Here is an 11962-nt window from a genome sequence, read left to right as displayed (position 1 = left end):
CCCTGGGCTGCTGAAGCAGAGGGTGCAAACTTAACCACTACGCCACCAGGCTGGCCCCTACTTTTCTTTTTTATTGGTTCCTGAGTGCTCTTTGTGTATGAGGGAATCCTGCCCTTTTCGTCACGTGTGTTCACATATTCTGCCCCCACTTCCAGTGTACTTCACAGAGACGGTTGTGGCAGGTCTCTCCAACCACAGAAACCACCTTATTGTCCTGAGGAGGGGCACAGCTCTGTGCCCACCACTGTTCTTGGCCAGCTGACTGCCTCACGATGCCTGTGGCTCCTGCCTTCCCGGCTCACCAGGCTTCTTCTCAAGGATGGCAGCGGCCAGCCCCAGACAGCTCATGTGTCTGGCTCAGCTCATCAGGACATCTGAGTGGGCTGGCTGGCAGAATGGGGGGAATGGGGACCAAGGATTGGCTTGTCTGCGTGCACCCAGTGGATGCACGGATTGGGGTGGGTGACCGGTGATCCCAGAGGCTGATGCTGGTCCCCTATGGTGACTGTGCAGCTGTGTCCCTGTGGTTCCTACACCAACCACAGAATCAGCCCCTCGGATTGGCCCACGGGGGTTGGAATTGTTGCTTTCACATTAGCGTGGGAGGGGGCAGTGAGTCTGGGCTGGAGACCACTGGAGCAGGTGTGATGGGCACTGAGCTGGGGATCTGTGGAGGTGTTGAAAGGACTCTTAAGACAGCAGCTGGCTGGCCACTTGGGCCCTCAGGGCCCCAGAGCTGCCCCCTACCCCTCCCTTCTGGTCCCCCGTCCACGCTCTTGGGGGCCCTGCCTCCCACCCCCGTGGGACCACAGTTACCACCCCCAAAGCATGCTCAGGTGGCGTGGGTTTGTAAAAAGGAACTTTACTAAGAAACCTGGTGAGAAGGAAACAGGACCGACAAGCCAGGAGTGAGAGGTTGGATGGGGCCATGGTGGACGGCTTTGGGGGTAGTTGGGCTGAGGCGGCTGCTGTGTGGACCCCATGGGAAGCTCCTTCTGCTGTGGGACTCCTCCTTCCACCCCAAGGGCTCTGCACGAAGCCCCGAGCACTCCTGTGGCCTCTCCCCAGAAGGGCTTCTCTGCCTCCTCGTTCTGTAGGGGTGGGGCTCTGGTGGACAGCAGGAAGGGTGGGCAGAGGGAAGGGGTTGGGCACTTGAACATGGGGGCAGGGAGGGTCGGAATAAGTCTGGGGAGTGAGGCCTCAGGCTGGACTCAGACTCTGAGCAGTGGGCTGGGCCATGGGCTCCAGGCCCTCATTGTGTTTCAGGGGTTGTTCAGTCAAATGGGAGAGGTTCTGCCGCCAGGAGCCTGGGAGGAGCGCAGGGTGATCACACCCATGCCCAGCCCAGGTCACTCTGTGGAAGGGACAGATGCTATTCTGGGGCTTGTCCCAAAGTGGGGTGGGGTGGGGGCTGTGACTGGCAGGTCCTGTGGGTCCTTGAACCTTGGGGCTGAGCTGGAACCTGCCGGATGCCCATGCATTGGTTGTTGGGTCCCCAGCTTTGGCCCCTTTGGGGGGTGGCTGCTCCCCTCCTCCCACCCAGGACAGAGCAGGCAGCCTCAGGGATGCTGAGACAGGGAGAAGGCAAGGCCTCATTTTTCGGTCTCCAGGCCTAGGCTGCTGGCTGCATGACGTTCGTATAGTCGTGAACGGTCTGGGGCTTCTCCTGCAGGATGGCGGCGAAGACCCACTTCACCTGGGAGGAGGTGCGCGTGAGGGCGGCTTTGTTCCCCGGACTCGGGATCTCCCTCTCTCTGGGCCTCCCAGGCCCCTCTGCCCGGCCCTGGAAGCCCCGTCTGTGCTCTCACCTTGAAGAGGGTGACGGTGGCACTGTAGCTGACGCTGAGCAGAAAGAGCGCGATGAAAACGAAGAGACTGGTCCACAGCCCTTCCAGCTCTTCGCTCTCAGCCCCCTCCACGCACAGGTCCTGCAGGTCCAGCTCTGTGGGCACCAGCAGTCAGCCCTCCTGGCCTCGGCCTGTGGCGGGGGGCGGGGCAGGCCTGGCCGCCCTCAGAGTGGAGTGAATCAGGGCCCCGCATGCACCCCATTCCTGAAACCCTGGTCTCCGCAGCCCCCGCTGATGGCCAGAGTGCAGAGCTCCCTGTCCAGCCTCCTCTGCAGCTACCCAGAGCCACCAGCCAGTCCTGGAGGGCTGGGGGTCTGAAGCCCCCAAGTCGGCCGGCGGCTGTGTGGGAGTGGCCCATCTTCTGCCCTCTCCTGACCCCGCCCCCAAGATGGCCCCTATTTTCTCTCCCTTCACTTCTTACGGCTTCTCCCCTGACTACCGGTCACCCCCACTCAGCCCCACAGGCCCCTGACCTCAGCTCGGGCTCTGTCCCCCACCCCCCATGTCCGTGGAGCCCCCAACCCCGATGCTGCATCAGGCCGCCCAGCCCAATCCCAGCTCATCTCCACCCTCGCCAGCCTGGGGACCCCTCCAAGCTACACTCCGACGGACGGCTGCCCCACCTGGAGCTCTAAGGAGGGGCCTGAGCTCTGCAGCCTGGCTCATAGGACCTGGGACAGCCCCACAAATCATCACGTCATCACAGCGGGTGTCCTGAGGGGCTGGGCCAGCTGTGTGGACCTTGCCCAGGCCTGGGGGAGCCCAGAGCTGCCTCCTGGCCCTACGCTGGCCCGGAGATGTCCCGCAGCCTCTCGGCTCCACCTGCCCTGGGGCTGGGCCCCCTCCCCTCCCAGCACAGGAGGGCCCCAGTGCCTCTGGGCTGGTGTCTTCAGAGTGTGGGCTGGCCCTTTCCTGCTTTTCCTGTGGATACAGTGGGTGCTCGTGTGCTAGGGAGTGTGTGTGTGTGCATACAGGATGAGAGTGGGGGGTCTGGGCCATGTGCACATGGCTTGGTGCTTGGGTGGGGGTGGGGTGGGACCAGCAGCCTGCTCTGAGATGTGGTTTAGCAGGAAAGCGAGATGAAGCCCATACCCTGGGGGTGTGTGTCCATGTGTGCGTCTATCTGTGTCCATGTGTGTGTCCATCTATGTGTGTCTGTGTGTCTGTGTCAGTGTCCATCTGTCTGTCCATGGGGTGCAGCTGACAAGAAAGGGTTGAACTGGGAAGGCCGGGACCACAGAAGGAAGCCATGTGGGTCTTACTGGGCTCTCAGCCAGGGTGGAAGGCCCCTCCATGTCCACCTTGGATCCAGAGGTCCGGGTGTGACCCAGGGTTCGAGGGACGGCTTGGGCGTGCCTGAGCAAGAGGGAGGGCCCTGGGAGGCCACACGAGAGCACATGCGAGACACATCAGCTCGTGTAGGGTGCCCATTGTTGGCGGTGTGGGTGCTGGTGGAGTCACCGTGTGACTTGGTGTGGGCGTGGGGCTGGCGCAGTGTGAGCGTGTGAGCACTGGCACAAGTGGATATGACCGTGTGTGAGGCTCCCAGGAGCCTGTGTTTGAGGGCTGGGCCCTTCCCCAGGACCAACTCAGGGTGGAGTGAGGCCAGGCAGCAAGACAGGGGCACTGGGTGCTGACCCCAGCCTGCTGTGACCATGTGAGTGGGGAAGGGGTCAGAGGGCGGAGGTGTGCCATGGGCTCAGCACTGGCCCCTGTGTGGGTTGGGGGCTTGCCCCGGCCCACTGTGCTCTGGAGGTGATGGCAAATGGGGCTGACAAGGGTGCGGCTGCCTGGGGTCCCTGTGTGTCTGGGCTTGTGGGGGTCTGACTCTGCCCATTTCTCGACCCAAAGAGCCTGTGTGGACAGCTGGACCTGGGGGTTTGGGGCTTGTCTGTGTTTAGGGGGCCATCAGGAGGCTGGGGGTGGAGGCCGAGGCCTGTAGGGCCTCCAGGAGAGGTAGGGGCTGTGGGCTGGGCTGAGGTCCCCTGGTCCTTCCCCTGGGACCACCCTCTGGCTCTTAGGACTCCTTTGAGTGGACAGGACCCACAGTGTGGTTGTGGGGAGGGCCCACTGACACGATGGTGACCGTGCACGGAGCCACGCCTCAGCCTTGCCCCGCCCCTCTGGTCCCCTCTTCTGGGGGTCCTTTCCTCTGCACCAAGACGCCCCTGCCCACAGCCCGGCACACCCCCTAAAACAGGCGCGCCCAGGGCTCTGAGCAGGCACTGGAGTGTTTATTGACAATGACGGACAGAAGGTCTGGCTGGTCCCCACCTCCACCCCAGCAGGATGGAGCCCTGGGAGGGAGAGCAGGTGGCGGGCCAGAGGGCATCATTTACCACGGTCTTTGGACACTTGTACGTCGAGGGTCCTAGAGCCAGGCAGCGCCTCGTGGACCACTCGGCAGGTGAATTCATTCTTCAGCTCCCAGTCTGCCCAGCTGACCTCCAGGCGGCTGAAGACGAAGAAGGCTGGGCTGGGGCCGTTGGCCTTCTGGGGCCGGGTGGTGGCTTGCTGGTCTGTCTGAATTAGGACATCGTTACGCAGCCACTGTACGGAGATGTCCGAGGGGAAGAAGTTCTGGATCAGGCAGGTGAGGGTGACCTTGTTCTTGGTCTCCTCCTCCTTCTTGGGTGGCGGGAACACGTAGACCTCGGGGGGAGCACGCTTGCCTGCGGACAGGCATGGGGTCAGCCCAGGCTCTGCCCAAGGGCCCGCCCACCTCCCTCTGGCCTGCAGCTCACCAGAGGCCTTGAGGATGGAGTGCACGATGGGCTTGGGCAGGTCTGGGTGGGTCACCGTGCACCTGTAGGTCTCGCCCTCGATCCAGTCGGTGGTGTCCACAGGCAGGGTGGATGTGGCGGAGAATGTCTTGTTAAACTGTTCACTGGCGACCATTGTGTCCTTCTGCACGGGGTTCCCGCTCTCCCGGGACCAGGTGATGTGTAACTTCTCCTTGTTGGCTAGGTCTACCACCAGGCAGGTGACCTTGGGTGACTTGTGGACGTACAGGTCGAGTGGGCTAGGGGGGATCAGGTAGACGCTCACGCCGCGGGGGTCAGACTCTGTTTGGGAAGGGGGCTGCGTGAGGCCGCGTGCTGCCCTCCCCTCTGACCTCCGAGTGTTGGGTGTCGGCGTTGGGGGGGTGCTGTACCTGTGCACATGCGGGCCTGGTCCATAAAGGTCATGCCTCGGTAGGTGACCTGGCAAGTGTAGGTCTTTTGGGACTCCCACTGGCGCTGGGTGATGTTGAGCTCGCTGCGTGTGGAGGCCAGCTCGCCCTCCTGCTTGGCGGGGGCAGTGTGCGTGAACAGGTCCTTGTTCTCCTGCCCGTCCACCAGCCAAGTGACGTTGATGTGACCAGGGGTGTAGTTGGAGATGAGGCACAGGAGCTGGATCCTGGTGTGGGAGTCGCCGCGGGGGTCGCAGGAGGAGTGGAACAGCTTCACAGTGGGTGAGGTGTAGGCCACGGTGCACCCTGGGGGTGAGGGTGGCAGGCACAGTGTTGGCCTCCCTGAGCCCGGGCCCCCACGTCCCAGCCCAGGGCATCACCAGCAGCGGTATCATTTGAGCCCCCCTACCCCTCCCACCAAGCCGGCCCTTCCTCCTCTGACAGCGCCCCCTGTGTGGCGGGCGCGGCCGTCGTGGCTCACCGGTGACGCTGTTTTTGATGAGGGTCTCCGAGTGTGCCACGCTGCAGGTGAACTTCTGCTTGGCCCACTCGCCTGAGGCGGTCACCTGGCTGGTGGTGGTGTAGAGGCCAGAAGTTGGGTCGAGGATGGCAGGGAAGGTCACGGTTCTCTGGTTCAGGGACCCTGTGTCCCAGGTCACGGTCAGCAGCTCTGGGAAGTAGCCCGTGACCAGGCAGCCCACTGTCACGGAGGCGGTGACAGTGTCTTTGCAGCAGGCGGCCAAAGGGAAGACGGATGGCGTCTGTCTGGAGACTGCGAGGACGGAGGAGAGTCAGCACTGACCTTGGGGCCATTGACCGTCGTGTGCCAGGCCAACTGCTTCTGGGGCCCAGGGGGTCTGGGGCCCCTGCTCCAGCCTCAGGGGACAGATGGCTTATTTTGGACTCTTTCTTCATCCCTTGATTCCGGCAGAGATGCCCTCCGATGAACCCCTGCTCCCACCAGGAACAGTTGCTGTCACCACCCCCAGCCAGGACTCCCCGCCCTTGGCCCTGAGTGCCTGAATGTGGGGTTCTTGAGGAGTAGATGTGCCAGCCCATTCCCTGAGGCTGAGGATCAGAGCCCATGGCTGCCCATTGGTGCCTGGGGACCCAGAAAGCCCCCCAGGACTCACCAGGCTGCCCCTCTGCCCCCACCCATAGACCTCCAGTGGGGAGCGGGACCCTGAGACCCCCAGGAACTGTCAAACTGTTCCTTCTGCCCTCACCCATAGACCTCATTAAGGCCCGGGGATCCAGAGGCCCTTACCCCCCTGAATCACTAGTGTGTCCCTCCCTCAGCCCAAAGCCCTATGGGCCTTGTCATGGGCAGGTCCACCTGCCACCCACCAGGCCCCTGCTCCCTGCGGCCGTGGCTCAGCTCCTCAGTCCCCTGAGGGCTCCGCCATGGCTATCCCTTCACCCTACCCCTTGCCTGACCAGCCAGGCCTCCTTGGTTCTCTAACCTCCCTGCTTGCCTCCTGGGGAGCCCGACCACAGGCCCCATGGATGGAAGATGAAGACCCCACAGAACCCATCACAGTCCCTCCCCAACAGGCTACTCTGGTTTACATAGCCACCTGCACCTCCCCTGGCCTTGGAGCCTCAGACCCCATCCTGGCCTGCTTCCCAGCTCAGCTCTGTCCATCCTGCCCCACTCTGCCCATCTAATCCAGCTGAGCATAGTCCAGACGACCTTGTGTCAGCATGGCAGAGGCCAGTGAGACAAACCAGCTCCACAAGTCCAGCCCAGCCCAGCCTAACCAGCTCTGTCCATTCCACGCCAGCTCAGCACAAGACAGCCCAGCTCAGCCCAGCCCAGCTCAGCCCAGCCCAGCTCAGCCCAATTCAGCTCAGCCCAGCCCAGCCCAGCCCAATTCAGCTCAGCACGGCCTGGCCTGCCCCAATTCAGCTCAGCTCAGCTCATCCCAGCCCAGCTCAGCCCAATTCAGCCCAGCCCAGTGCAGCCCAGCCCAGCCCAGCCCAGCCCAGCCCAGCCCAGCCCAGCTCGGCTCAGCTTGGCCCAGCCCAGCTCGGCTCAGCCCGGCCCGGCCCAATTCAACTCAGCTCAGCCCAGGCCAGCTCTGCTCAGCTCAGCCCAGCCCAGCTCAGCGCAGCCCAGCTCAACCCAATTCAGCTCAGCCCATTGCAGCCCAGCTCAGCCCAATTCAGCTCAGCTCAACACAATCCAGCTCAGCCCAGCCCAGCTCAACCCAATTCAGCTCAGCCCAGCCCAGCTCAACCCAATTCAGCTCAGTGCAGCCCAATTCAGCTCAGCTCGGCCCGGCCCAGCCCAATTTAGCTCAGCTCAGCCCAGTTCAGCACAGCTCAGCCCAGGCCAGCTCAACCCAATTTAGCCCAGCTTAGCCCAGCCTCGCTCAACCCAATTCAGCTCAACCCAGTGTAGCCCAGCTCAGCCCAGCCTAGCTCAGCCCCGCCCAGTTCAACCCAATTCATCTCAGCCCAGTGCAGCCCAGCTCTGCCCAGTGTAGCCCAGCTCAACCCAATTCAGCTCAGCTCAGCCCAACCCAGCTCGGCTCAGCTCAGCCCGGCCCAGCTTGGCCCAGCCCAATTCAGCTCAGCTCAGCCCAGGCCAGCTCAGCCCAGAGTAGCCCAGCTCAACCCAATTCAACTCAGCTCAGCCCAGCCCAATTCAGCTCAGCTCGGCCCAGCCCAGCCCAGCCCAATTTAGCTCAGCTCAGCTCAGTTCAGCGCAGCCCAGCCCAGGCCAGCTCAGCCCAATTTAGCCCAGCTTAGCCCAGCCTCGCTCAACCCAGTTCAGCTTAGCCCAGGGTAGCCCAGCTCAGCCCAATTCAGCCCAGCCTAGCTCAGCCCCGCCCAGTTCAACCCAATTCATCTCAGCCCAGTGCAGCCCAGCTCAGCCCAGTGTAGCCCAGCCCAGCCCAATTCAGCTTAGCCCAGCCCAGCCCAGCTCAGCCCAGTGTAGCCCAGCTCAACCCAATTCAGCTCAGCTCAGCCCAGCCCAATTTAGCCCAGCTCAGCCCAGCCCCGCTCAACCCAATTCAGCTCAGCACAGCCCAGCCCAGCTCAACCCAATTCAGCTCAGCCCAGCGTAGCCCAGCTCTGCTCAGCCCAGTTCAGCCCAGTTCAGCCCAGTTCACTTCAGCCCAGTTCAGCCCAGCCCAGCTCAGCCCAGTTCAATACAGCCCAGTTCAGCCGAGCTCAGCCCAGTTCAGCCCAGGTCAGCCCGGTTCAGTCCAGCCCAGTTTAGCCCAGCTTTGCCTAGTTCAGCCCACCCCTGCGCCGCCCGGCCCAGCCCAGGTCTCCCAAGAGAGTCTGTAATCACCACCCACCTCACTTACTGTCCTTGGCCCCACTCAGCTGGGCTCAGCCTCTCCTGACCCAGCCCAGCTCAAGTCAGCCGAGTCCAGTCACGTTCACGTCCAGGTCACCCTGCTTCAGCTTCAGGCGGCCCAGCTGTGCCAACCCAGGACCCCCCAGTCCAGACTCCCTCAGCTCTGCTCAGCTGGACCACCTGACCATGCCCTGCCCATCCAAATCAGCCCAGTGCAGGACAGCCCAGCTCAGGATGGGCCTGGCCCCATGGAGGATACCCTCCCATTTGACCCAGTTCACCCTTGCTGAGTCCACTCACTCACTTAACCCAGCCCAGCCCGGCTTCATCCACCCAGCTCGGCCCAGACCACCTTGGCTCAGGAGAGCCCAGCTCAGCCAAGCCCAAGTCAGCCACAGGCAGCCAGATAGCCCAACCTGGTCAAGTCTGCCCCACGGCTGGCTGGGATCACCCCCTTATCCACTTAGCTCACCCCAGCCCAGCCTAGCCCAGTTTGGGTCAGTCCAGTTTAGCCAGCTCAGTCCACTCCTGCCCAAATCAGTCTAGTCCTGTCCAACTCAGCTCAGCCTGGCCCATCTCAGTCTGGCCCATCTCAGTCCACCCAGCTCACTTGAGCTTAGCCCACTCAGCCCAGCACAGTCGAGCACGGCTGAGGATAGCCCAGATTGACCAGCGTGGCCCACCTGAGCCCAAGATAGTTCATTCCCCTCCACACAACTCCGTCCACTCAAGCCATGCATGGCTCAGCCCAGCCCAGCCCAGTCCACCCTAGTCAGACCAGCTCGGGCCAGCACAGCTCAGGCCAGAGGATGTGGGCCCAGGCTGGCCAGCTGTGCAGTCCAGCACAGGGACAGCTCCTTGCTGCTTTTCCCCTGACCCTGGGCTGGTGCTCGCTGTCCTGGCCGGATGCAGGCAGATCCATGCCCAGCCCACTGTCTAGCCCTCTGCATGGTTCCTGACCCTCAGACTTGGGCCTCGCCCCAGCCCTGGCCCATCTGAGGTTCTCCAGGTTGGCTTTGGGCAGTCTCTTGCTTCCCTGTGTCCCCACGCAGGGAAGGGACAGCTGAAGGGCAAGCAGTGACCGAGAGGCTCTGTTCACGCTGGGCGGGCAGTCCAGGTGCCCTCTCCCCAGCCATGGCCCAGGAAGCCCGCTCTCTCTGCTGCTTGGGCCAGCCACAGAGGCTGGGGTACCTGAGGTGCTGGGGTCCTCTGTCAGGTGGCTGCGGCTGGTGTGGCCTGTCCTGGCTGGCTGTGGCCATCTGCCAGCTCCCTGGATACTCTCCCAGACAAAGTGCATAGTTAGAAACCATTGTTGTTATTTTTATGCCCAGACAATAGGGCCTGGAGGGAGGGGAGCTCTGCCTCAGTGCTCTCAGCTAAAAATGGGGTGGGAACCCCCAGGGGCCTCGGCAGCTCTGGAAGTTCCCTTTTCTCTCTCTGTTCTTGGGAAGTTGATTGAGTGACAGCAGGGTCTCAGGTGAGGCCCCTGTGCTGTGGACCAGGTGCTCTCCTCTCTGTGTCCTCGTCTCCCGGTCTATCCTGCCCAGCTCGTGGCATCTCTCCCTTGATGCTGTGGGTCGACCAGGTGTGCTGTCAGTACACACCAGCGGTCACTGTGATGCCCCGGGAAGGGAGAGGGCACCGCCACCGCTGCTCCTAAGGTAGCCCTGTGAAGAAAGGGTGGTGGCCATTTTCTGCATGAGAAGTCGAGGCCTTTGTGGGCCACGTGCCTGAGATGTGAGTGCAGGCCTTCCCAATGGCACGCCGCCCATGTCCCTGTGTTCCACTGCCTGGAGGAGTGGGCTGGGGCTAGCCCAGTGGGGACGGCTCTGGGTGTAAGTGTGCGGGGCCATGGGTCCACTTGGGGACAGGCAGGCCTGGCCCTCCACCAGCACCCTCGGGCACCCTGCTGGCAGGCGACCTCACCCATTGCCACCTACTGGCTCCCAGGCCACTGTCCTGCGGCTGAGGCTCCCATCAGGACTGTGACCAGGCAGTGTGGCCAGTGAGGGCTGGCAGGGACCTGTGGGGAGGCTGGACTTGGCTGTGAGGTTGGCCGGTGGCTCTGCAAGACCCCTGCAGCCACTAGAGCCTGGGTTCTACCAGGCCATGTCTGTGCTGCATGTGGGGACCACGGAGTGGCCCTCCTGGAGGTGCCCGCAGCATCCAACTCTTCTTTGTTGGGACTGCTGGCCCACCATCGACCTCCGCTAATGTGAGCTGTGCCAAGCGAGGGCTGAGTGCAGGCCTTACCTTCTTGCAGTTGATGTGTCCTGCAGGCCTGTGTGTCTCCAGAACTCCCCAGAGGCCCAAGTGCACACACAGGGGAGGCCACGGGAACCTGCCAGCCCAGCAGGTCAGTGTGAGCTCCTGGGAAGGGACGTGCAGAGTCTTTGGAGAGCGAGACACCAGGACCCTGTCCCCTGGACCCAAGATACCCAGGGCCGGAGGTCCCCATGTAGGGAGGCTGTGCAGAGATGGGCTCTGTCAGGCCTGGCACCCTCAGAGGGATGTTTGGGCTCATTTGGATGACCCCAGGAGGGCTGTTGGGTGGCTGGGCAGGAGCTGACCCCATGCACAGAGCCAGGGCCCTGCAGGGCCTGGATGTGAGGCCTGAGGAAGCCAAGGTCCAGCCTGACCCCTCCCCCCACCAGGGCAGACTGTCCTGGTGTGTCCTGCCCCACCCTTGGCCCTGGGGACAGATGCCACGTGGAGGTGGAGGGGGAATGCCGAGTTCCTTGGAAGGACGCGTGATTCTGAGAGAAACCACAGGGCTGGCAGAGCCCCACTGGGAAACCTTCTGCCACCCCTGGTCCCAGGCCTGCCCTCGTGTGAGTGTGTGGGGCGGGGGCTCCACCTGGTCCTCATGGCATCCCCCTGCTCATTCTCCCCAGGCTGTGGGCATTTGGGGCAGGGCCCTTGGTGCCTAGCCAGCCCTCGGCTGTCCGCCAACATCCTGGGACGTGCTGGGCTACTGGTGCCGAGGCAGGGAGGGTATGTGGGGGATGGGCCCTTGTCTCCAGCCTCCGCTGCCCTTGAGGCCCCTCCATCTTGGAGGAGAATGGCTCTCATCTCCCTCTGGGCTCCCACGGTCAGCTCAGCTCTAAGCACGTCTATGCTGGCCGTTCCGCTCCTCTCTGGGGATGTGGCTGCCTGGCTGCTCCCCTCCTGCCCACTAGGTGCCCCCTCCACCCAGCAGGCACAGTGCCCGAGACCTACTGGCTGTCCTGCCCTGGTCTTCACACCTGTCTTGCCTGCAGCCTCCCCTGCCTGGCCAGGGCCAGGGCCTGGCTCAGGGTCCAGCTGCCTCTCCTGTGGCCCCACAATGCAGCTCCTTTACTTCAGTGACTCAGCCAGATTCTGCATCTAAATGTGCTGCATCTCAGCTGTGCACGTGTGTGTGTGGGTGTGTGCCCATGTACGTATGCACGTGTCTCTCCATATGCATATATGCGTGTGTGTGCACATATGTGTGTTTAGGGAAGCAGGGAGAGGGTGTGCCCTCCTACCCTAGCCCTCGAAAAGTCCTGCTGACGGAGGAGGACTGGGCATCAGTGAGTGCAAGGACAGAGCTGCTGCTGCATCTATATGTGGCTGGTCGGGGTGGGGTGGTGTTGCTTGCTGTCCACA

At 62.8% G+C, this 11962-nt stretch overlaps 1 gene segment (V, D, J or C); it reads right to left on the bottom strand.

Annotated features, from left to right (window-relative positions):
• Positions 1-1612: 1612 nt before the first annotated feature.
• On the bottom strand, positions 1613-6249 carry LOC101392808 (immunoglobulin heavy constant epsilon-like). The segment is given in 7 exon segments: positions 1613-1696; positions 1809-1942; positions 4187-4519; positions 4592-4912; positions 5002-5325; positions 5501-5791; positions 6246-6249. Coding segments are annotated over 7 exon segments (1491 nt in total).
• Between the last annotated feature and the right edge of the window lie 5713 nt (positions 6250-11962).

The sequence above is a fragment of the Ceratotherium simum genome, chromosome 24 (assembly GCF_057802395.1).
Source record: "Ceratotherium simum simum isolate JZ-2026a chromosome 24, ASM5780239v1, whole genome shotgun sequence".
Taxonomy (NCBI): domain Eukaryota; kingdom Metazoa; phylum Chordata; class Mammalia; order Perissodactyla; family Rhinocerotidae; genus Ceratotherium; species Ceratotherium simum.
Note: the sequence above shows the minus strand (reverse complement) of the source record. Positions and strands in the feature narration are given on the sequence as shown.